Source organism: Thalassophryne amazonica, chromosome 13 (assembly GCF_902500255.1).
Source record: "Thalassophryne amazonica chromosome 13, fThaAma1.1, whole genome shotgun sequence".
Classification (NCBI taxonomy): Eukaryota; Metazoa; Chordata; class Actinopteri; order Batrachoidiformes; family Batrachoididae; genus Thalassophryne; species Thalassophryne amazonica.
The window spans coordinates 59,035,868-59,062,171 of record NC_047115.1 but is presented as its reverse complement, the minus strand read 5'-3'; the positions used below and the strand labels follow the sequence as shown (position 1 = coordinate 59,062,171).

Here is a 26,304-nt window from a genome sequence, read left to right as displayed (position 1 = left end):
GTGAAGCTCTTAAAACAACCTTGTTGTAACTTGGCGCTATATAAATGAAATAAATTGACATGCACCAAAAGAAAGCTTTGTTTCTTCCAGTTTATTCATTTATTTTTAAACAAAATGTTTGAAAAGGAGTGTTTGGATGCATCAAATCCAAATTGTTTTGTGAACTGCTGATGAGGGAATCAATGCGTGTGTCCGTGTGGTCGATGTGTATGCGATATTTTCAGTAAGACCTTGGACAAGTTCACCACCGGATGCGTTTCCATTCTAATTTTGAAGCAGGGAGCCTAGATTCGTAAGTCTTGTGCTCGTAAAGGCTCGACATGATCTTCATGGAATGATCACACTTGCTACAGTAAATTATACTTTAAGGCCTTGCCAAGTTCAAAGGTTGGGTTCGAGAGCACAGGTTAGGGTAAACATTACCATTATTAATCAAAATTATAGAGCCGTGTGTGTGAGACAAAGACAGTTCTTATATCACTGTTAGTCTGGCACTGTGGCTGTTTGATTTGGGATCAGTAAATGTACACCACACACACACTAAAAACACCCACATTAAAACAAAATCCCAAGGATTTCAGGAAAGTAGATGTGGGATAGATACACACAAACCAGTGTAAAATATTTTCCTCAAGCTCAATGAGGAATTTTCATTTAGTGGAAAGAAGTACATTCAGAAAACCCAAACCACACAGTCTGATGTTCTTCCATGCTTGTACAGTTATGCATGTTTAAATACACTGAATGATGTACACATCACATTGTGCACTTTATCAAGCAACATTTGATGGATATAATGCAGCACAGAAAAGATGACAGCAAAAATCCAAATTGTCCACAAAAAGAAAGTTCAAATGTGATAAAGTATGACTTAAAATAAATTTAAATATTACCAATCCTAAGCTATACACGCAGTCGCTAGTTATGTTAAAACGTGTGTGTTATTAGATAGGCTAAGGCTAGTAGGAGAACAACAATGATCTCACGAAGATCCAAGAGGGAGTAGATTTTATTTTGCCACCACCCACAGACAATTTCAATAACGAATCCCCCTTAATTCACACTGGTGTTAAAATTCAGTGGCTGTCTGGTTGTAATGAGACCCTGTACCCTCTTGGACCTTCATGGCACATGGTTGGAGAACACGTGCAAAAGGTGGTTGAGGTCAGTGGTTTGGGCTGGAGTGTGGCTCAGTACTGGTTCCTGCCATCATTTCTCCCTTATGGTGCATTTCGCTGAGGTTTTCCACCAGACTCTCCAGCTGAGGGTTTCCACCAAACTCCTTGATGAGCCGATATGCTTCAGCTTCCAACTCAAACAGAGTCTGCCGGGTGTACGCAAATGAGCCCAACTTCTCCAGGTAATCCACACAGTAGCGTTTGATGTCTGTGCTCTCCGTGCGGTGACGAAGGATGTTCTGCACCTGAGTGCTTTCTGGGCACGACCATATGGCATGAATGATGGGGAAGGAGAATTTGCCCTCTGTCAGGTCCTCACAGAAGCTCTTGCTCTTTGTGTAGTCACCAGAGCACAAGTTGGCATAGTCATCACGGATCTGGAAGAAGAGGCCCAGCGTATCCAGGAGGGGTTTCAAGTCTGTGTCCCAGTCTGAGAAGAGCTGCATTAGGCCCACAGCTAGACCAAAGAGCCCTCCAGTTTTCTGCAGCACCATTTTTTGGTACTCCTGCTCAGTGGGACAGGTGTAGTGGTCCCTCCAATAGATATCCAGACCCTGGCCGCGGTGCAGCTCCAGCAGCTGTCGGGTAAACACTTTGACAGCCTCGGGGTGTTCCAGGGTCAGCACCTTCTCTAACCCCAAGAAGTAAACATAATTTGCACAGTTAATAACTGAAGGAATGCCATAAATGCTGTGAGCCACGGGGAAGCCTCGTCGCAGCTTGGAGTTGTCCTCAATGTCGTCTATGAGCAAGCTGGCATTGTGCAGCATCTCAGTCACTTCAATGATCACCTGAAGACAAGGCAAACAAACAGTCATCAGTGACTGACAGTCATGACATCACTGTATATTTGTGTCTGAAGAAACAAAGACCATAAGTACACGCAGCAGTAATCTGATTTTGGTCAACTAACTCTGTAAACTTAATCAGATTTTATTGTAGACTGAAATTTTAAACTAAGCCAAGATGAACACTGCTCAACAGTTATTAAAAGTTGGGGTGTGGTCCCTGAATTTCCAAAATTGAAGTCAAATTTACTGGTGGTGGGGGGGATATTTTCTGAGATTAAAGTTAAATTTATGAGAAATAAAGCTTGTGTTGGGGTCCAGCATCCACATGGTTTCAGTATGCAAGGTGGGATCAACCTGATCACACACACAGATGTTTCTGCATCATACAGACAAACCCCACTGGTTCAAGTATCAGGTAGCACAACACGATAGTGAAAATATCAATATGTAGCCATGTCACATGCCGTTTGTTGGGAGGTGAATGTCTAGTCTAGTGGTTAAAATAAGATTGATCCCAGAGGATCTGGCTGACAGTGTGAATGTCAGGCATCAATGTAAAGCACTATGAGCTTCTGATTCAGATGGCAAAGCTCTGTAGAAATGCAGTCACTGTTATACCTCCAACATGTCTGTGTAACATTCCCAGTTTACTGGTAGTGGCTGTGGTACGATGAGCTTGACCAAACCTTGCAAAGTGAACCCACAAGATTTCTTGATTTTTGCAGGTGGGTTCCACTATTTTCCAAGTTTTTCCTGTCATCAAGTTGCCATTTTGATTTCAGAAATTCTGGGTTTATTTGTGCCCTGAATATTACCCCAACCTCAGCTCCAGGTTAGCTTTTTTTTTTTTTTTTAATCCTACAATGACACTAATACACTGCTGTACCAAAATCTTTCCACATGCTTGAACCTGTAATATACACTGTGCTGCAACACAAAAGTATTTGAAGGCAATTTATGCATTACAGTTTATACACAGCAGAGGGTGCAATGTGTGCATTTTAGGGTGCACCAAGTCCTTCAAGTACATTTCAGTACCATCACAAACTAGACAAATGGCAAAACAGTCATATATGGCGGTTTCATTGGGCCACACCACTTCGTAAATTATATATACATACAAACACTAAGGCAAATAATTATTTGATCCACTGTTGATTTTGCAAGTTTTCTCACCTACAAAGAATGGACAGGTCTGTAATTTTTAATCATAGGTACACTTAAACTGTGAGACAGAATCTTAAAATAAATAGATAAAGAAAATCACACTGTATGATTTTTAAATAATTAATTTGCAGTTTATTGCATGAAATAAAGGTAATGCCACAATGTGTACCCAAGGGGTGCTACATAAAGGGAGCAAAGCAGGGGACCTAAGTCGAACCCCTGTGGAACCCCATATTTCATGTCACCAAGATTAGAGGTAGTGCTGTTGTACAAAACACAGTGAGAACGACTGGTTAGGTATGATGTCAACCATGCAAGGAGATTCCCAGTAATCAAACATGATTCTCCAGCCCATCAAGGAGAATATGGTGATCCACTGCATCAAAAGCAGTGCTAAGATCTAACAGCACCAAAATTGTAGTGGTGTCTGAATCCATTGCAAACAGAAGATCATTTACCAGATGATGGCATGACAAATTGCACGGCAGTGCGGGGACCAACTTTGTGCAAGTGTCAAGGTGCCTTTTGGTCAGAGTTACCTGCCAACTAAAGCATTAACGTTTCAGAATACAGGTTTAACATCAGTCAGCAGATAACCGAGTCTGCTGTCAAGCTATCAGACATACAGTACTTGCTAAACTGAAATTCTACTCATTTGTGACTCGTCGTCGTAAAACTTCTTTGAGCTTTACCTTTATCACATTTGGATTTTTTCCACTTTATTACACATGTATTTTTCCAAGCATTTAACTTTTTTGCTTATTGTCACTGTACAGTTCTGAGAGGTTGAATGAAATCATCGTAGCCTTCACAAATGTGTAAGAATAAATTGACGCTACTCATCTGCTTCACTTAGAATAATGAATAACAGGAATATTATGCCCATAATGAAAGCCTTCATTCAATGTCAGGTGTGCATAGGCTGTTGCACAAATCTCACACACATACTATGTTCATAGAGTTGGGGCATAAAAATACAAGTGATGTGTGTGTGGTAATGAAAGCTATCATGTTAGACAGTTTCAATCTTACTGAAATACTCAACAGCACTGCAGACTGCACAATCATGACAAGAGATCAGACTCCATCAGCAACAAGCAACAACAAAATCCTAACAGCTCATGATTTCAAGCCAAGACAAACAACATTTTAAAGTTCTGGATTTTTGCATGTCTGGATTTCTATAGTGGCTTAGTGGTTAGCACCGTCGCCCGACAGGAAGATTATCATTGGATCAATTCCCACCCGTGGACTTTCTATGTGCTGTTGCATGTTCTCCCCATGTTTGCGTGGGTTCTCTCCAGGTGCTCCGGCTTCCTCCCACATCCAAAGACATGCAGGTTAGGTGAATTGGAAACTTTAAAAATTGTCTGTAGGTGTGCACGCGTTTGTTTGTCTATATGTGTCCCTGTTACAGAATGGCGCCCCATCCAAGGTGTACCCCGCCACATGCCCTATGACTGCTGGGATAGGCTCCACCCCCCGTGACCCTTAACTGGAGTAAGTGGTTGAAGGTGAGTGAGTGGATTTCTATGGGGTTAGACTTCTGACTTTAGAGAGCATACGAGGTCTGTTAGAAAAGTATCCAACCTTTTTATTTTTTTTCAAAAATCTGATGGATTTGAATCACGTGTGCCTGCATGAGCCAACCTTGAACCTTCGTGCGCATGCGTGAGTTTTTTCCACACCTGTCGATTGCGTCATTTGCTTGTAAGCAGCCTTAATGTGAGGATGGGTGTCGTCTCTTGTCATTTTTTCTTTGCAAGGAAAATGGCGGAACGACTAGAGCAGTGCGACTGCAACAAATTTTGCCAGAAACTGGGCGATAGCCAGGTGGAAACCATTCGGATTATTCAAACGGCTTTCGGTGATGATCCTATGGGCATCACACAGATTAAAGATTGGTACAACCGGTTTCAAGACGTCCGCACAACGGTGGAGAGCGAGCCGCGCTCCGGGCGGCCATCAACATGCTGAAATGACCAGATCATTTCCAAAGTGAACGCTGTGGTGATGCGGGACCGTCGTGTGACTATCCGAGAAATTGCGGAAGAGGTGGACATCAGCACTTTTTCGGCACATTCCACTGTGACAGAAGATTTGGCCATGAAAAGAGTTGCAGTGAAATTCATGCCGATGGCTTCAGCACAAAGCTGATGGCGGAGTAAAAGCACCACCGTGTTGAAGCCCCACAGGACATGCCCACCTCTTCCACAATTTCTCAGATAGTCACACGACTGAAAAGCCACCGAAAACTGAATCTTCCAAATGGTGGAAGAGGTGGGCATTATTTTTCGGAGTCCAGCATGTCCTGTGACACGTGATTCAAATCCATCAGGTTTTTGAAAAAATAAAAAGGTCGGATACTTTTCTAACAGACCTTGTACTTTCTCACTTTCAGAACACACCCTCAATTCACATTCAGATATTCCATACGTTCTCTCAAAACTCTGCACTTGCACTCAAATAGTCCCTGCTCACTCACAGATATGCTCTGGTCTTGTTCAAAACTGTACGTATGCACTCAGAAATGCTGCTGCTTGCACCCTTCATTGGTCAGCATCATATCTGCCATTCTATTGGTTGGAGAGTTTTGCCAGGGCTGTATCAAAAATCCGAGAGTAGAGATCTAAAGCAGAAACAGCTGGAATGTGAGGAGGAGGAGTTAAAGATGGAAATCTGTGCAAGCAGCAGCACGAGTGCACCAGGGACAGAGAGATTATCAGCTGACCGATTATCGGTCTGTCCTTGGTACAGACATACACTTTTGAACTCGACCAGAGCAGATCTGTGAGCAGGCAGTTTTGAGAGAGCATACAACATCTGAACATCACTTTAACATGAATCAAACTGATCTCATTTCACAACACACCTTCAGAACAAGGTTTAAAAATGGACTGGGTCCTACCTGTACCCAAGAGCCTCCATTATAGGTCAAACAGCAATTCAATGTCAGACGACATTTAAGAAAATTAAACAAGTCTTTTCTCGTTACAGTGATCGAATTAGAGTTGCACAATATGGAGAAACCTTTTAGCTGTCCATACACTACAAGGACAACACAATCTGAATGTAAGATACACCAGGATAGAAGAGAAACGCACTAGGTGGTGGTCAAACAAGCAGTAAAAGGTGACACCATGCACAATGACATGTAAAATCCATGTCTGGGATCAGCTCTACTCTCAGCCTTTTGTTAACCTCTACTCATTAAATTAATTTGATCTTATAGAGCACAGTTATCAAGTTGATGACTTACCGCAATAAGGATAAAAATTTAATTCAGTCACTCATTCAGCCCTGTCTAACAGCAGTTTACTTTAGTTTCAGCAAAATGAAAACATTTTATTTATATATTTTCAAGCGGTGGCAGTTACTCTACCTCCTTTTAGTTTACGTACTTTCACACAAGCATTCAGAGCAGCTACATTATGGTCTCACTCTGGATCATGATTAAACCACAACACAAGCTCAAATCCTGCAGCCATTTGTATGGCCACAGCGTCATTTTCTTTTTTACAACCCCTGGCAAAAATTATGGAATCACCGGCCTCAGAGGATGTTCATTCAGTTGTTTAATTTTGTAGAAAAAAAGCAGATCACAGACATGACACAAAACTAAAGTCATTTCAAATGGCAACTTTCTGGCTTTAAGAAACACTATAAGAAATCAGGAAAAAAAATTGTGGCAGTCAGTAACGGTTACTTTTTTAGACCAAGCAGAGGAAAAAAAATATGGAATCACTCAATTCTGAGGAAAAAATGATGGAATCATGAAAAACAAAAGAACGCTCCAACACATCACTAGTATTTTGTTGCACCACCTCTGGCTTTTATAACAGCTTGCAGTCTCTGAGGCATGGACTTAATGAGTGACAAACAGTACTCTTCATCAATTTGGCTCCAACTTTCTCTGATTGCTGTTGCCAGATCAGCTTTGCAGGTTGGAGCCTTGTCATGGACCATTTTCTTCAACTTCCACCAAAGATTTTCAATTGGATTAAGATCCGGACTATTTGCAGGCCATGACATTGACCTTATGTGTCTTTTTGCAAGGAATGTTTTCACAGTTTTTGCTCTATGGCAAGATGCATTATCATCTTGAAAAATGATTTCATCATCCCCAAACATCCTTTCAATTGATGGGATAAGAAAAGTGTCCAAAATATCAACGTAAACTTGTGCATTTATTGATGATGTAATGACAGCCATCTCTCCAGTGCCTTTACCTGACATGCAGCCCCATATCATCAATGACTGTGGAAATTTACATGTTCTCTTCAGGCAGTCATCTTTATAAATCTCATTGGAACAGCACCAAACAAAAGTTCCAGCATCATCACCTTGCCCAATGCAGATTCGAGATTCATCACTGAATATGACTTTCATCCAGTCATCCACAGTCCACGATTGCTTTTCCTTAGCCCATTGTAACCTTGTTTTTTTCTGTTTAGGTGTTAATGATGGCTTTCGTTTAGCTTTTCTGTATGTAAATCCCATTTCCTTTAGGCGGTTTCTTACAGGTCAGTCACAGACATTGACTCCAGTTTCCTCCCATTCGTTCCTCATTTGTTTTGTTGTGCATTTTCGATTTTTGAGACATATTGCTTTAAGTTTTCTGCCTTGACGCTTTGATGTCTTCCTTAGTCTACCAGTATGTTTGCCTTTAACAACCTTCCCATGTTTGTATTTGGTCCAGAGTTTAGACACAGCTGACTGTGAACAACCAACATCTTTTACGATATTGCGTGATGATTTACTCTTAAGAGTTTGATAATCCTCTCCTTTGTTTCAATTGACATCTCTCGTGTTGGAGCCATGATTCATGTCAGTCCACTTGGTGCAACAGCTCTCCAAGGTGTGATCACTCCTTTTTAGATGCAGACTAACGAGCAGATCTGATTTGATGCAGGTGTTAGTTTTGGGGATGAAAATTTACAGGGTGATTCCATAATTTATTCCTCAAAATTGAGTGAGTCCATATTTTTTTCCCCTCTGCTTGGTCTAAAAAAGTAACCGTTACTGACTGCCACAATTATTTTTCCTGATTTCTTATAGTGTTTCTTAAAGCCAGAAAGTTGCCATTTGAAATGACTTTAGTTTTGTGTCATGTCTGTGATCTGCTTTTTTTCTACAAAATTAAACAACTGAATGAACATCCTCCAAGGCCGGTGATTCCATAATTTTTGCCAGGGGTTGTAGAAGCAAAAGCACAAATGATACTGTAATAAAGCAAACCTTCTGCATTGTCAATGAACAAAAGGGAGTCACACAGTAACTGATGTGCAAGGAGGAATTTTTAACCTCAACCTGTGCTGTAGAGCACACACGGCACAGGGGTTCGATTTGCCACGTCAGGCAGTGTAGCACTTTGATCTATGTGAAGGCGTGTTTTCTACAGCAGCAGTGAGCTCACAATGAAGAGCAGCGTGCTGTCAGAGTGCCTGATTGGTTTAGCAGGAGATTACAGTTTCGCTCCACAAAAAGAGACAACCAGTAGCTCAAGGTCCTCAATCCGAGAGCGAAAATTAAACTTCTGCCACAATATTTAGCAGAATCCTTTATCCAAAGCAACTTAAAATAGAAGACTGCTGGCTACACTCCAAGAAGCGTTTTGAGAGGACTCGTGCTGCATGCTTCTAGGAACACAAAATAGATTTGGTTACAAAATTCATGTGAACTTAGATCATGTGCTTCAGATAAAGGTCACCTGTGTCTCAGAATTTTAACATTGACATGAAAGATATTTCATGAGAACAGCTGTCATTTTTTATTTTTGGAGAAAGCAAAACTGTCTGAAAGCAAAGTTTAGAATGGCAGGTGTTCAGAGTAACAGAAAGGTGGTTTTCATCCAGTGAAAAGAGGTTTATTTGGTTGATGCCCTTTATGCAAAATAAGTAAACAAATCAAAACAAACACTATTAGGATTCAGTCGGTGTTGAAGCATGTGATGGGAGTTTTAATGAACATCAGAGAAAACACTTCAATATACTTCATTATGCAGCTACAAAAACACACGGTACAATTTCTACATTTGTGCTAATCATAAATTACCTTTTCTGTATGGGTGCGGGTTGCATAAATATGAACTTGCAGGAGAACAAGGTTTGAAGGTCACACATTATGATTTTTGACTTGTACAAAATCTGAAAACAAACAAACAACAGTTCCTCAGAGGGAATGTCATCAATTAACCTCATTACAGCATTGTGCAGCTTCTCATTCACTTCAATGATTACCTGAAAACAACAAACTGTTCATTAGCCTGTTGCCAGTACTACTTTTATTGGAGGATATATTGTGCCAGAAATGCAATGAACAACCTCATTCTGCCACCGGTATCATATACAACAACATAATACAAGCACACCCTCCCAAAGACCAAATGTAGTCTCTGTTATAAGAAACCACACTTAATATAAGTCGCTTTGGACAAAAGTGTCAACGAAATGTATGGAACAGGGTCAAGTTAGCTGTATTGCCATTTTTCATTGCGGTTTGTTTTTTTCAACAAGCCAAAAAGGTTTCATACCGGAGCTGTAGACTAAGGTCAGGGAGCACACACTGGTGCTATGCTTCACACCGCATTCACCACGCTATGAAACTGCTCTAGGTCCTGGATACCAGACACCCAGACAGACAACTGGTACATCCCCACCTCTCAAAAATACTCATCTGCTGCTGCTGCCAAGAGAAACCTTAAGACTTAGGTCTCAAGTGCTGCATCATGCCCAGCGACACAACATAGCCAAAATGTCATTCGCTCACAATGCCAGTGATACAATTCATCAGTCTCTCCCCACATATATCAGGTGTCCCCCCCCCCCAAAAAAATGTAACATTTTTATCAGCAAAGAATATGGTCAAAGCATATGTCTAGGAAATAAATTTATGGCTGGATAGAAAGCTGAAAGGTTGAAGTTTTTCATACCAATGTCAATATTGGCCCTGCATTTTGTCAGTCTAGCATAAAGTCGCTGCACCTGTTTGACAATCTTGGTCTGGTGCCAAAACTCAATTTTTGTTCGCTGTAGTATGGTTAATCGTGGCATTTTCCTGAGTCTTGCTTGGCATCAACATAAACTTTAGGGTCTCTGCAAGTAAAAAAGAAACATAAGTGATTACGTTTGTAGCATTTAAGGGTCAAACCGAGTGTTTTAAATGTTGTATATTTTTTTGGGACACCTTACATATGAACAGTTATTTCAGCTGTACCCAAGCATCTCTGAGGAGACCACTGTAAACCAAAGCGGTAGTTGTAGAGCACAGCAGTGCCCGTTGATCTCAAGTTATAGCTTCACTTCGCCTGGTTCACCATAGTCATGTGTGGGAGAATATTGCAACCAAAAATTACAGCAAAACCTGAATCAGCATATATATTTTTTCTATTCATTCTTAGATGTTCAGGGGGGTGGGGGGCACACACACCCCACCAGTCTTGGAACTGGACTCAAAATCTTTTTGGTTATTCTGTAATCATGTTGGCCAAATTGTTGGTGACACTCTTACTTTATCCTCTTAAGACCTGACCTGGAAGTATTTTTTTTGGGGGGGGGGGGGGGCAGGTCCCAGTATGTGGTTGCGGGGCCTAGGAGGTTAAGTAAGTAAACAGTCATGTTACCACAATCTGTAATCTAAAAGTTACCAAAAAAATGACTGAGGTCATGTATGATTGTATGAAAATGAAGGGCCTCAACAATGCCAGTTTCTTTGCTACCAATCACCTCAGTAGGTGATTTCATTGATGATCAGGTGTTTAAAGTGCATATCTCAAAATTAGGTCACTATTCAAAATACATGAGAAATTATGAAAAACTTAAGAAATTAAGCTATAAACATGGGGAATGTATCCTGATTTCACCTGCTGCTTTGAAATGGTCTGATGTGATAGCCTTTGTGAAATGTTTATTTCAGTGACATCACCTTGTGAACTACCCTCCAGAGTCATTTTTGCCTTTCATTCAAACAAACAGGGAAAACAAGATTTTTTTGCACTTAAAAATCTGTGTTTTTTCTGGACTTCGACAGTGAATACATCAAAAATAGTTAACAGGTGTGTTTTTATAGAGGTCCAGCAATACCATTAATGTTAATTAGCTGCACAGTTTTACCAAGGATAAGATTTTTGAGGGAGAAGTGTGAGCATTTCTGTCTGCGCCTCCTGGAAGGCAGCCAGCAAAGCATGGAAAATAGACTTTAAAAATACTGGTCGAAACAAGGATTCTATCCCTTCCATTCATGTGGCCAGCAGAACTCTCAGAAAGCATGTTGCCTCTGCCTAAAGCATTGAATGGGATGCTTTTTTTTGCCACAGTCAGATGAAATGTCTCTCCCATGCTTCACTGGAAGCCAGTGAATTTTATTAGTGTGTTTATAAGTATGACCATAATAGAGTGCAGTTCGGGCCTCATATTTCTGTCCGAACATGACCCGTGTCCGACAGTAATAACTGCACTTGGCAGGGATTTTAACGTTTCTGTCCAAACCCAGCGATGTTAGTCTCTGTTATTTCCATCCTAAACAAATCTCTATAAAAAGGAAAAAAAAAAAAACAAAACAAGCCATTAAATCTTGTACTGTTAACAACAGCAACTTGTCATTCATTATGGACAGCTGAGCTTAGAGAGGCCGTGTGCTAACATGACCGAAACTGACTCGAACCAGGCCATCATTTCAAAATATTTGTCTAAACCCAATCCATCAGGCCTGGGTCAAGTATCACACACTCTAGACCACAAAGACTCAAAGTGACTACAGGTGACAGCTGCTACAATCATAACGGAAGAGTTGTGATGCAGAGACCGTACCAGCCCCCAGCTGTTTAACAGCATTACCTGCTTACCGGTTCAATGACTGAACAAATGACAAATGGAAGCAAAACAAACATGACAACACTGATCTTTATGGACAGTCTTGTCAGGCGTGTTCATGTAAAGGGGCAGTTTTGATAGGAGATTATGACTGTTTGCATACAGAGCCCTGTGGAATCAGAGCAGGAACGGTATTCTATATGGTTGCTGTATGCAAACACAGGAGCAGTAAACTCATCAGAATAAATATGTCAGGGTTTTATTAGTACTTTTTCTTTTTTTGCTTACTCAGTATGTAGATGCATTTGATTTTTTTTGCCAGAATACACTGCAAGTTACAAAGCAGGCGGAGACAGAAATATGTTTATTGTCAAAATACAATGCGACGTGAAAGCTAAATTGAAGCCACATGATATTTGTATACAAAAAGTAACCTGGACTAACATACTGCTTTAAGTATGAGGACGAAACTGACTGTAACTGGCTGCAGGTAGAGTGACCTTGAGGCAGCTAAAAGTCCATCTCAAGGTTACATAACCACACCTGGCATCATGGGCGGGCCTTAGGGTGTCTGGCCCGCCTTGGAAGGAAGAGCCCATCAGTCACCAAAAACAACAAAAAAGCAAAAGTCTGCAGGCTGCCATGATTACAATTTGTGTAAATTTTCAATATAGATAATTCACTACAACATTGATAAAAACATTGCTTTATAAAGCACAGTGTGTTTAGCAATCATCAAATCAGTTATTTTAGTAAAAATCATAAATCTGATTTTTACAAAAATAACTGATTTGATGAATTTACCCAGCAGCCCCTGCAGCGCTTAAAGTGAAACTGGTTTATCAGAAGCCGACAGTGTAATCTGATGTGGCCGCGCCCAAATCAATACCGTTATTGGTTATCTTTAAGATAAAGATACATTTTTTTAGCAGTTTATCGTCATACAAGATAACTTTTCAGTTATCTGATTAATGATTATCGAAGCTAACTTTTTGCTTAGCTGTGCCCACCACTGGTCACTATGCACAACAACATGGAATATTATTCTTGACCATGTGTAATGGTTCCTGATAATTCTCCAACACGTGGCATTAATCGTAACTGGTGGTAACAGGTTGCAGCAGTTCCTGAGGACACCTGACACCTCTGCTTCAAATCACATTTGTGATCAGCGGCCAAGAATGTATACTTTGTGGCATTCGTGACTGTGGCCGTCGTTATGTGTAAACGCACCATAAGCAAGACATGTAGGTAAAGTACATGTTAAATACTTTTCATACTAAAGTAACGTGCATGAATGATTATCATTGTTTTATCACAAATGTGGGAGTCTGAAAGTTTACAGACGTTAATTCACAAAACACTGGTTTGGCTTTAATGATCATTACTTAAACAGCCTCATCTCTGACAGACTTAAAACTGATTCATTACACCGGCCTAAATAAATGTGTTTTTTTGCATGGCGTTTTTAAGAACAGATTTAGGGTAATTTCGGGATGCTGAATCTGAGCTCAGATTTCCTCTATCACATCACCCTCGATTGCAATCTACATGTTCCCTATTGATGGATTACGCAAAAGTTGTTCATTCACGAGTTTGACGCCAGTAATCATGTGCAAAACAGCTTCAAAAGCATAGTTTTTAAAACCAGGTTCACAAAATGTGAGCAAGAGCTGTAATATTTATGGTGCCAAAGAGGTGCGAGAGTGCAGCTTTTGCTTCAAAGCTTGATATGAAAAATGTTTTCATATCTCAAAAACATGTGATTTGCAAAAATTAACAAGAGATTCGTATTCAGCCCCCCAAATTACCCAAAGTCCGTTGAAAAACTCCATGCAAGAAAAATCATGTTGACCTGTTACGTCTGATTCATGTTGTCACATGTGGACTGCCCTGTCGTCCTGGTTTGACAACATCAGGCGCATACTCTAAAGTTCCTTACCATTTATCCTGTTGACAGAAATGGTAGGGGCTGAAACCCATCTTGAGATACATGCACAGAGATAACCTACATTTACTGAGCTACCAACACGCCCATGACAACGCCAGACTGAATTTTGGCAATTCTATTGTAACAGAATTGCCCAGAGCTATTTTTTAAATTTATTTGTAAATGTTAAGATAAAATACAGCCAGATTACCATAGAATTATCCACTTTCTGTGACAGATGCACACTTCTGTAAAATGCAACTAAAAATTGGCAAATTTCTTAATACAAGCTGATAACTGGCTCATTAAATCTCAGCTTTACATTTCTTGCATTTCCTTTTTGCTGAAATGCTGTTGTAAATGGATGCAGTGACCTCTTGCTGAATCAGTAATATATGGGTGATTCTTAGACTACAGGCACTTATGTCCTTTGATCATATTGTATGAAAAATTCACACTTTTATAGTTATCTTTACAATGAAAGTGTGTTAAGAAATTTGTTCTAGTGGTCTATGATGACTTTTTCACCTTTTTTCAGCATCATTATATGCAAATATTGCCGTTTTGTGTTTGTCCTACACCCAGACTTTTGATCTTCAATGATAAAAATGAATGGTAAAGAAACATTTTTTCTAATGTTTTAAAATATCTCTGAATAAAATATCAGTAAAATAATCAAAACATAATTGGGGTATTCAATGTCATACAACTGTTGTGATTTTTTTTTTTTTTTTAAACAAAATGTAATTGTCCCACACTATTGCCATAATTTCCACCACAACACTGTAATGTCCCTTTAAACAGTTTGTATGAAAGATTGTTTGGGTAGTTTCTATGGAGATAAACAGTGACATCAGAGCACATGTATATAGCGCCAAATCACAACAAACAGTTGCCCCAAGGCGCTTTATATTGTAAGGCGTGGTGGAAATTACATTTACAAGGCCAATGGTGCCCGTAATTAAAGAATCACCCTCAAACGTCCTTCCAAGCAGGCTAGAGTGCTCTTAACGCACCACACATAGCAGGAATATCTGTAAGGTTATCATTAAAGCCATCATGATAGTCGGGGCTTCCTTAAGATTGTCAAAAGGGGAAGATCGGGTCCGAAATCGGCATAATTATCTTGCAGTGTGAACCAGTCATAACAGCAATATTCACAAAAACATACATACTGCAGTAATTGCAACAAGAAAACACGTAAATTTATGTACTTTTGGCACAAATAAAACGCATTATTGGAACTGTGCAGCCGATGTAAAAACTGTTTGTGATCATTTCAAGCAAGCAGACATCCAGCAACTAATCTCGGTTGTATCATCCATAAAGTTAATTTGTTTTTGTAATAACTATAGCATGCAAATTTTGGAGCCGTACACATTAGTGAATTATAGCTGTGTGCAAGTTGTGAGTAATATACATTTTACTTTTCAGTATATCATTTAGACAGAAACTGCTCATGAGCACTTGGCTCATACATCTTAATTTAATCTTATAGTGGATCCAGAAAGTATTCACAGCGCTCCACTTTTTTTTTTATGTTATAGCCTTATTCCCAATGGATAGTTTTCCCCCTCAAATTTCTACACAAATACCCCATGTGAAACTCTTTTTTACATTTTTTGCAAATTTATTCAAAATAAACTAAGAAATCACATGTATTCAGTTTTTGCCTTGAAGCTCAAAATTGAGCTTATGTGCATTAGGGATGGGCAATATGGCCTAAAATTCATACTGCGATATACATTGCAGCCTCTTGTGACAACGATATATAAATTATAAACGAACAATTTCAGACCAGGTTACATAGACTCTAAGGAAAGCCAACTGCTGTTTATCCAACTCTTTACAAGCTGGACAAAATCTACCCTCATATGTCACCAACCTCTGTGCCGGGATTGTCTTGAGGCACAAATAGAAGGGTATAGAAACATTTCTGCTGCTTTGAAGGTCCCAATTAGCACAGTGGCCTCTGTCATCCATAAATGGAAGAAGTTTGGATCCACCAGGATGCTTCCTAGAGCTGGCCGTCCATCTGAACAGAGTGATCGAGGGAGGAGGACCTTAATCAAGGAGGTGACCAATAACCTAAAAGTCACTATCAGAGCACCAGCATTCCTCTATGGAGAGAGAACTGTCCAGAAGGACAACCATCTCTGCAGCAATCCACCAATCAGGCCTGTGTGGTAGAGTTGCCTAGTAATTGGAGCTTTGGCAAACACGTGAGGTTTGTGTGTGTGATCACTGAATGAGTGAAGATACTGGATTATGATTCAGCAACAGTCTGTTTACTCTGTTCTTGGGAACACTGATGTGCAAAGTCCAAAACCTCATCTTTACCGTGGGTACTTTTGTTTTTTGTTTATCATGTTTAGTTTCTTCTCTCATTACTGGCAAGTGTGTAACAGGCAATGCATACCGTTTAGCAGGAGCTAAGAGTTCTGTCACCCCCTCCCCCCCCAAAAAAAGACAAACAAACGGGGGTCTCTAAATAAAAGCCGTACTCTACCTGGTCTGTTGCAGTGACCTGCATTGCCAGCTAATGTAAAAATATGGCACCCTCTGCTGTAAACAAGTTGTAATGCATAAACTGCCCAGAGTTTTTGCCAATCTGTGACACGGTTGGTATTGGGTCAAGATTAAGGCAACGGTCTGAGTTTTAAAAGTTAAAATTTCAGACAAGTAGGGAGGTGCAAGGCCATTAATAGCTTTAAAAACAAACATTAAAATTTTAAAATCAATTCTAAAATGAACTGGAAGCCAGTGGAGTGAGTACAGGACAGGCGTAATATGCTCACGTAAAAGTGTTTGTTAAAAGAGGAGCAGCAGCATTCTGCACCAATTGGAGACGTGCAAGAGACGACTGATTAATGCCCGAATAAAGTGCATTACAATAATCAAGTATGGGGCTGATGAAAGCATGAATGGCTGTCTCAAGATCATGTCTACTGAGGAAATGCTTTATTTTAGCCAAAAGGCGAAGTTGGAAAAAACTAGCTTTGACAGAGTTTATCTGTTGATCGAACCTCAAACAGCTGTTAAATATCACTCCCAAATTCATGACAGCTGGTTTTACATAGTTAGCCAAAGCACCAAAATTTGGTGTTACCACATTAGGTATGCCAGAGCGCTCAAACACCATGATGTCCATTTTACCATCATTCAGGTAAAGGAAGCTTTGGGACAGCCACTGCTTTACATCACAAATACAATTAAATAATGATGACAAAGCATCACTCCCATTAGTCCTCAAAGGCAGATAGATTTGCAGATCATCTACATAACAATGAAAGGACAGGTTGTGCTGGGTTATAACTGACGCCAATGGCAGAATGTACAAAGAAAATGCATATTACTTGCATGTACCAAGTTTTTCATTGTATGTGGATTGCTTTAATATGTGAAGTTTTTTTTTTTTTTGCTTTTAAATGAAACACACACATACCCCAAAGCAGTTAAGGGCATTTATTCTCTGATACAGTATCAGACAAGCAGTTACTCCGTTACGCGTTACTCTAATCTAACCACTTTTTTTTTTATTAACGAGTAATCTAACACGTTAATCTTTCCACATCAGTAATCAGATTAAAGTTACTTCTCCAAGTCACTGTGCGTTACTATTATTTTTGCATTGTGGGTCGATAGCAGCATTAAACCTGGTCCGTGGGCAGGGGGTCGGGGTTCGACTGAACTACCCAATTTAAGCGAGCTGTGAACTTTTCATCTGTAGTTTTCTGCAGCAGCTACGACTTGTCCTCACCTCTTAAAGTGCAGTGACAACAGCACACTTGCACTGAGCTTTATAAAGACATTTTAATGCTTTTTTCCTCCTTTATTTAGAATTCTGAGCTGAGCCGCTCCGTATCTGCTCGTTAAAAACAGCTGATCCTCTGTGACACGTCAACAACTAACACTATTTTCCACTAAATGCACCTAAACTCTCTTTCTGAGGACCACGTGATGTGAAAACGCAATAAAACTTTACCTGTAAATCTGGTCATGTTTTATGCATAAATAAATGTTATCCATTCTTTGTGCTCAAACGCCAAAGCAGGGGCGAATCCAGATGGAATGGGGGCGTGGGGCAGGGATGTGCCCCCCCTACAACACCCCTAGATTAAAGGTCTAGTTTTGAAGCCTTTTTTACTACAACTACTAATACTACTTATAATAATTTCGTAAAGTAAAATGTTTAGAGAGAATTTAAATGTTAGAATTTAATAGTTACATTTATAAACTTCAAGTTTTACTGTTACAGTGCTGTCAACAGTTAAATATGAGGTCAAGAAAGAGGTTTTTATTTTACTTTTTATAAAACAACTATTTATTTTCATTGACGTCAAGAAAGGGTGACTATAAAGTGAGTTTTGGCAAAACAAGTATCACTGTCATGTTGAGGTGGCAGAGGGTTGTTGTCGACAGCTGGTGGAAAGTAACTTAAAAAGTAACTAGTAATCTAACTTAGTTACTTTTACAATTGCATAATCAGTAAAGTAACTAAGTTACTTTTTCAAGGAGTAATCAGTAATTGGATTACTTTTTCAAAGTAACTGTGGCAACACTGCAGACAATGGGACAATCTTACCACCATCTCCAATGACAACCAACAGCTCCAACCCACCAGCACCGCCTTCCCCATCAACCCCCCCCCCCCCCCAAATTCATGAGAGAGATGTCAACAGGCTCTTCAAAAGGCAAAACCCACGTAAAGCAGCCAGACCTGACTGTCTCCCCATCCATGTTGAAGAAATGTGCAGACGAATTGTCTCCAGTGCAGTGGTGGGCACAGTTCAGCTAACGGATAATTATCGAAGCTAATGTTTGATAACGAATTAGCTTTTCAATTAAGTTTTAAAACCATCATCGGAACAATTATCTTCTGATAAGTTAGTTCCAATAACATTTTTTTGTTGGTAAAGTTTAACAGTAAAAAACATAGTCTGGTGCGTGTGTGTGTAGCAGACTGGCTGCCTGTCGCTTTCTGATGACATCATATGCAAAACGTGATTGGCCGGTGGATGCAGGGAGCATTGTGGGTAGTGCAGTTCAGGTTCACTTTGGACGTTACGATGAGTGAGGCCGCTCGACACAAAAACAAAATGGACTAATTTTAGCATTTTATTTTTTTGTGGCTGTAATTTAATCGCCAAGTCTCGGTGGGGCAGAAGAGCTCTCACGGCGCAGCTGTGTGTACAGAGGGACTTTTATGTTTAGACACTGTTTTGGAATACAAAAAAAAAAAAATAAATAATTAAAAAATGCTTTATGTGGATTATCTATTCAGATGAATCCCACTGAAACTAACAGGTAAGAATTTATACTTGCGTGTATTTTACTTTGCCAATCAATGCATTAATGGATGTGTTTCGGTTGTTTAAGCCACAGGGTTGAAAGCGTGTGGAAAAGGAAAAAAAAAAAAAAAAAAAAAGCAGCTTTTTAGTTCGCAAATGACAGCATAGTAATACAGAGAAACTGATTTCTAATACTGTGCTTTATCGCTTTTGAAAGATGACAGTGCTTGGGGTTTTATTTTTTATTCATTTTTTTTGTGCATTCTTATGCGTTTGTGATCCTTGAATTTACCCAGCAGCAAAAAGTGAAAGTGAAACTGGTTTATCAGAACCCAACAGTGTAATCTGATGTGTGTACAGCCTGGCTGCACTCCGCGCGTGATTAATTTGACTTTCTGTCTCACTGGTGTTTCTTGACTCTGTTTGTCTTATCAAAGGTTTTAAGAATGTTTGGAGGAGAAAATACCCAACAGTCGTGTCCAAATCAATACTAAAAGTTATCGGTTATCTATAATGAAGATAAATTTTTTAGTAGTTTATCGGTTTAGCGTCATAAAAGATAACTTTCCAGTTATTGGATTAATGTTATCAAAGCTAACCTTTTGGTTAGCTGTACCCACCACTCAAGACCACCAGGCACAGATGTGTCCAGGAAATGGGCTACAAGTGTATGAAGTCCAGTGTGAAGTTTCTACAGCCCGTGAGAGTTTGGTTGGGACGCCATGACACCTGCTGGTGTTTGTGTTTAATCAAGTCCAAAGTTAACTCAGCCCTCTACCAGGATATTGTAAAACACTTCCTGCTTCCTGTTGATTTTCTCCTCTAGCAAGACTTTGCATTTACACACAGTGCCAAAACTACTAGTACCTGGTTTACTAACCATGGCATTACTGGACTTTATTGATCCCATAGACCATCCCTCAGATTTTTTTTTTTTTTTTTTTAAAGGCGTACTGTCAATAAAAACACAAGAGACACCAAAGCCAACAATCCAGATTATCTGAAGGCTGCTATTCAATGCAATCTGGACTCCCAGAAACCCCTGAGCGGCACCAGAGGCTCATTGCTTCCACGCCACAGCACACTGATGAATTCTTTAAAAAAGGAGCTGTAACCAAGTACGGAGCGCATAAAGAAAATAGATATTTCTGTATCATAAATCCTTTTAAAACATTCTAATATTCTAAGATATGCATTTTCAATATTTTGGAGTTGTAAGCCACAATTATCAAAATAATAAAAAAAAGTCACTGAAATACCAAAAAAAACATTGAACTTTTTCCATGATATTCTATTTTTAATTTTTTCCAATGTATCCATTTTCTGCCCTCTGGAAAGTGTCCTTGAGGTAGTAGTGAACACAACCCCAACGCTATTAGTGCAATAAGGTCAAAGGCTCAGACTGTTACACTGCAAATCATTCCATTTCTAATAGTGGTCAACTAGAGATGATATCTAATGCATTTACTGCAAATAACACTTCAGAAATGACAGCATTATACTACAGCTACTGCACTACAGAGTTGCCACAAGTTTCCTTGACACCAGTGGAAATCAGCATCCTTGCTGAGAGAAAGCCTCAGGTTTAGGCTTAGGTGCACTGCAAAACACAACTACTCAGCCAGTGCCAGTCAGTGTTCCACAGAAAAGACACTGTGCTCCACTGGGGTTTCCTTCTTGACAGAGATGATGCTCCAAACCCTCCAATGAGAGGCAACTGCACAGTTACTCCCACAGAGTGAAAACAAGAATGTTACTTTTGGTGTGTTCAGCTTTGTGGGTGCTTTTTTTTATTAAATGCCAGCAGAAATGGCAATCCCACTGAAGACCACAAAAATAATTACGTGCAGGTTGAGTGATCATGACAGTCCCTGGTTGGAGAGACTATGCTCAGGGTACACCAGGGTTTAATATTAACCCATTGTCGAAGAGAAGCAGAAAAAAAAAAAAAAAAAAAATTCAGACAACTGGGGTACTCTATTGGACAAGCAGGGGCGTAGCACCAAATTCTGGGCCATAGGTACTAGCCCTATTGAAGACACCCCACCACACACACAGTTATGTTTTTTTATTAACGCAAACACCAAATTTCTAATGTGTAGTCAAACCAGGTCTAATCATGTATACCTTAGATCATACCTGGGAGTCAGAACCCTTTTTAAATTTAGGGGGGCAATATTGAGTTGGGGGTCTGGGGGACCAAATTGCACCATTTTTCTAGAAAAATGGTGCAATTTGGTGCAATCCCGTCTGTTAAAATGCACAGGAATGCACCATTTTTCTAGAAAATGGTGCAAGTTGGTCCCCCAGACCCCCAACTCAATATAGGGGTGTGTGTGTGTGTGGGGGGGGGACTAAACTATTGTACAACTGTGCAAGAGTGGGAAGGGCCCTCAGAGATCTTTCAATATTACTGTTACATTTATGGGTGATTCTTTAACTACGGGCACTACTGGCCTTGTAAATGTAATTTCCACCACACCATTGCCTTACAATATAAAGTGCCTTGGGGCAACTATTTGTTGTGGTTTGGCGCTATATACATGTGCTCTGATGTCACTGTTTATCTCCATAGAAACAACCCAAACAATCTTTCATACAAACTGTTTAAAAGGACATTACAGTGTTGTGGTGGAAATTACGGCAATAGTGTGGGACAACTACATTTTGTTAAAAAAAAAAAAAATCACAACAGTTGTATGACATTGAATACCCCAATTATGTTTGAAGCTCAAAAGTCTGGTGATGCTGAAAAAAGGTGAAAAAGTCAGACTACTAGAACAAATTTCTTAACACTTTCACTGTAAAGATAACAAGTGTGAAATTTCCCCTTTTTTTGTTTTTCATACAATATGATCAAAGGACATAAGTGCCCATAGTCTAAGAATCACCCCTAAACAGAAAAAAAAACAAGGTTACAATGGGCTAAGGAAAAGTAATCGTGGACTGTGCATGAAAGTCATATTCAGTGATGAATCTCGAATCTGCATTGGGCAAGGTGATGTTGGAACTTTTGTTTGGTGCCGTTCCAATAAAATTTATAAAGATGACTGCCTGAAGAGAATGTGTAAATTTCCACAGTCATTGATGATATGGGGCTGCATGTCAGGTAAAGGCACTGGGGAGATGGCTGTCATTACATCATCAATAAATGCACAAGTTTACATTGATATTTTGGACACTTTTCTTATCCCATCAATTGAAAGGATGTTTGGGGATGATGAAATCATTTTTCAAGATGATAATGCATCTTGCCATAGAGCAAAAACTGAAAACATTCCTTGCAAAAAGACACATAGGGTCAATGTCATGGCCTGCAAATAGTCCGGATCTTAATCCAATTGAAAATCTTTGGTGGAAGTTGAAGAAAATGGTCCATGACAAGGCTCCAACCTGCAAAGCTGTTCTGGCAACAGCAATCAGAGAAAGTTGGAGCCAGATTGATGAAGAGTACTGTTTGTCACTCATTAAGTGGTGCAACAAAATACTAGTGATGTGTTGGAGCGTTCTTTTGTTTTTCATGATTCCATAATTTTTTCCTCAGAATTGAGTGATTCCATATTTTTTTCCCCCCTGCTTGGTCTAAAAAAGTAACCGTTACTGACTGCCACAATTTGTTTTCCTGATTTCTTATGTTTCTTAAAGCCAGAAAGTTGCCATTTGAAATGACTTTAGTTTTGTGTCATGTCTGTGATCTGCTTTTTTTCTACAAAATTAAACAACTGAATGAACATCCTCCGAGGCCGGTGATTCTATAATTTTTGGCAGGGGTTTTATATGTGGCCCTGCGACAGGCTGGTGTCCTGTCCAGGGTGCACCCTGCCTCACACCTTATGACTGCTAGGTTAGGCTCCAGCTCCCTATGACCCTTAACTAGTGTAAGCAGGTGTAGAAAATAGACAAATGGAAGTATTAAAAAAAAAAAAAATCCACAAACACAGCAGAAATTAAGTTTAATCATTTTACAAATGTATCATTTTGAGGTTTTATCTACAAGTAGAATAGAAGATGCTGAAAAGTAGGGGTTGACTGATATGGATTTATGGGCCAATACGATTCCAATTACTGACAAAGTTTGGAGACAGATACAGATACACAAAACTTTCTTTAAAATTTCAACCTTCACACAAAACATGCACAGAGCTATAAATAACAATTCTAAAATAACTAAAATACAGCCAACACAGCTCCAGTCTGCACACTGCTGTCTTCTTCTATGGCAGTCTGTAGAACAGGAGCCTTCAGCACTGATGAGGTGAACTTGTGATGTCTAACAAATCAAGCAGGGCTGTGGGAGGGACTTTACACCAAAGCAGAAAGCAGCCATTCATATTAAAATAGTGGTATGGGCCAACAGCTCCTCAGTGCCTGAAGTTTGTGGCCATTGACTCGATATGACTGGCCTTCACACATACGGGCAGAATAAATTAAAGTAATTAAAGATTTGTCATTACTGTAAAAGATGCAACTTAAACATTACGCATGTTTCATGTCATTTTGTTATGCTTAGTTCATAAATAATGAGTAAAGCTTGCTCATGGTACACTGTGTCACAAACAGGAAGTGTCAAATTTTGAGTCTACACTAATACAGGAAATGTCAAATGTGGAAGACTTTCTGGATCGAGAGTCCAGGAGATGAACCTGTTTTTCAGTATTGTTTTTGCCATGGTGTGTGTGATACCCCTGTAAGGTGTAACTGTCTCAATTTAAAAATAAAGACAAAGACGAGGTCTCGCATGAATAGAGGAGATCTTGCGGGAATTCAGTGGAAAGTCAACACTGAAGCTCGATATGGGTGATTCTTAGACTACAGGCACTTATGTCCTTTGATCATATTGTATGAAAAACAGAAAAAAGGGGAAATTTCACACTTTTATAGTTATCTTTACAATGAAAGTGGATTAGGAAATTTGTTCTAGTAGTCTATGATAACTTTCATCTTTTTTCAGCATCATTATACGCAAATATTGCTGTTTTGTGCTTGTCCCACACCCAGACTTTTGATCTTCAATGATAAAAATGAATGGTAAAGAAACGTTTTTTCCTAATGTTTTAAAATATCTCTGAATAAAATATCAGTAAAATAATTAAAACATAAGTGGGGTATTCAATGTCATACAACTGTTGTGATTTTTTTTTTTTTTTTTTTTTTAAATGTAGTTGTCCCATACTATTGCCGTAATTTCCACCACAACACTGTAATGTCCTTTTAAACAGTTTGTGGGTGATTCTTTAACTACAGGCACTATTGGCCTTGTAAATGTAATTTCCACACACCATTGCCTTACAATATAAAGCGCCTTGGGGCAACTGTTTGTTGTGATTTGGCGCTATATACATGTGCTCTGATGTCACTGTTTATCTCCATAGAAAGTACCCAATCTTTCATACAAACTGTTTAAAAGGACATTACAATGTTGTGGTGGAAATTACAGCAATAGTGTGGGACAACTACATTTTGTTTAAAAAAAAAAAATCACAATAGTTGTACGACATTGAATACCCCAATTATGTTTTGATTATTTTACTGATATTTTATTCACAGATATTTTAAGACATTAGAAAAAACGTTTCTTTACCATTCATTTTATCATTGAAGATCAAAAGTCTTGTTGTGGGACAAGCACAAAACAGCAATATTTGCATATAATGATGCTGAAAAAAGGTGAAAAAGTCATCATAGACTACTAGAACAAATTTCTTAATACACTTTCATTGTAAAGATAACTATAAAAGTGTGAAATTTCCCCTTTTTTTTCTGTTTTTCATACAATATGATCAAAGGACATAAGTGCCCGTAGTCTAAGAATGACCCTTGTATGAAAAATTGTTTGGGTAGTTTCTATGGAGATAAACAGTGACAGAGCACATGTATATAGCGCCAAATCACAACAGTTGCCCCAAGGCGCTTTATATTGTAAGACAATGGTGTGGTGGAAATTACATTTACAAGGCCAATAGTGCCCGTAGTTAAAGAATCACCCTTATGCCAAATTTTGAGTCCACAGTCAAACAGGAAATGATAAATGTTGAAGCCGAAGGGTAGTGGTGCTCCGATGGATCGGCAACCAATCATTATCGGCTGATTTCTGTGAAAAAGCATGTATTGGGGGCGGCTAATCATGTGTTTCATTGTTGATCACAAAAACCGACCGCCTATAGCTCATACTTTCAAACGGTTGGTGGCAGTCATGCACCATGTGGGTCTGCAAACCGCCCACAAACTCATAAGAAGAAGAAGGCAGCCCTGTGTGAGCGTATTGCGCAGGACCATGATAGCAAGCCCCAACAAGCATGTCTGCCATGTAGAACTTTTGTACAATCAGTCAGAGCAATGGAAAGTTTGCATCCTTGTGGGGGGGGAAGTGTAGTAAAAATGCTTTAATACAACTGATTTACTTAGATATTTAAAGAACAAACACTTCGAGGCTCATGGCAGAGTATGAAAAGAAGATCCGAGAGCAGCTACAGTCAGACAGCAGCTAACAGCCCAAGTGAAGAAACACTCAACTGTATGAGTGTAACAGTCAAAAGGCTACACAAGTAACTCAAAAAAAAACAACAAAACAAAAAAAACTTAATTCATTGTGTTAGATGACCAGCCTCTCTCAGGCGTAGAAGACACCGGGTTGCACCAACTGCTCTCACTTGGAGCCCTGTTATGTGCTACCAGGACCGAAAAGAAAGAAAAAGGTAAACACTTATTTTTTCTTTGACAATGCAGAACAGTTTGCTCATGCACAAAACAGAAGCCATGCTCAGGTATTTTTGATTCAGTAACTTATGACCTTAAGACAAAAAAAAAAAAAAATCAAAGTAAGTATTTTTCTTTGAATTGAGACCCATTATGAAGACCAATGTCTAGTGCAATATAATCCAAAATTTTATTCATGCATCTCTAGCCAATTTTTTTGGTGACAATATTAAGACAAAGAAGCAAAGTCACATTTTGACCGTCACGGACTCTACAATAGAAAGGATATCCTTAATACAAGAGTAATTTATTTTACTATTTACTTATAAAAAAAAAGGTGTTTTGGTTATAAGGCTTAACAAACTGTATTCTTCAATATAGATAGAGCACTTCATCATGGATACTCAGACTCATCCATGTACTATTTTAAAACTATGTCAC

General features: G+C 39.3%; 1 protein-coding gene across 8 annotated transcripts in view; it reads right to left on the bottom strand.

Moving 5' to 3' along the window:
- Positions 1-120: 120 nt before the first annotated feature.
- ggps1 (geranylgeranyl diphosphate synthase 1) overlaps positions 121-26,304 on the bottom strand; it is a 50,296-nt gene continuing 24,112 nt past the window's right edge. For 5 of the 8 annotated variants that reach the window (XM_034185021.1, XM_034185014.1, XM_034185016.1 and 2 more), the window contains one exon: positions 122-1,969. In XM_034185021.1, coding sequence (XP_034040912.1) covers positions 1,166-1,969 — 804 coding nt within the window. In that variant the 3' untranslated portion in view covers positions 122-1,165. Of the gene's footprint in view, positions 1,970-26,304 lie in introns of all 8 variants that reach the window. The other 3 variants (XM_034185020.1, XM_034185017.1, XM_034185019.1) reach the window with 1 other exon arrangement.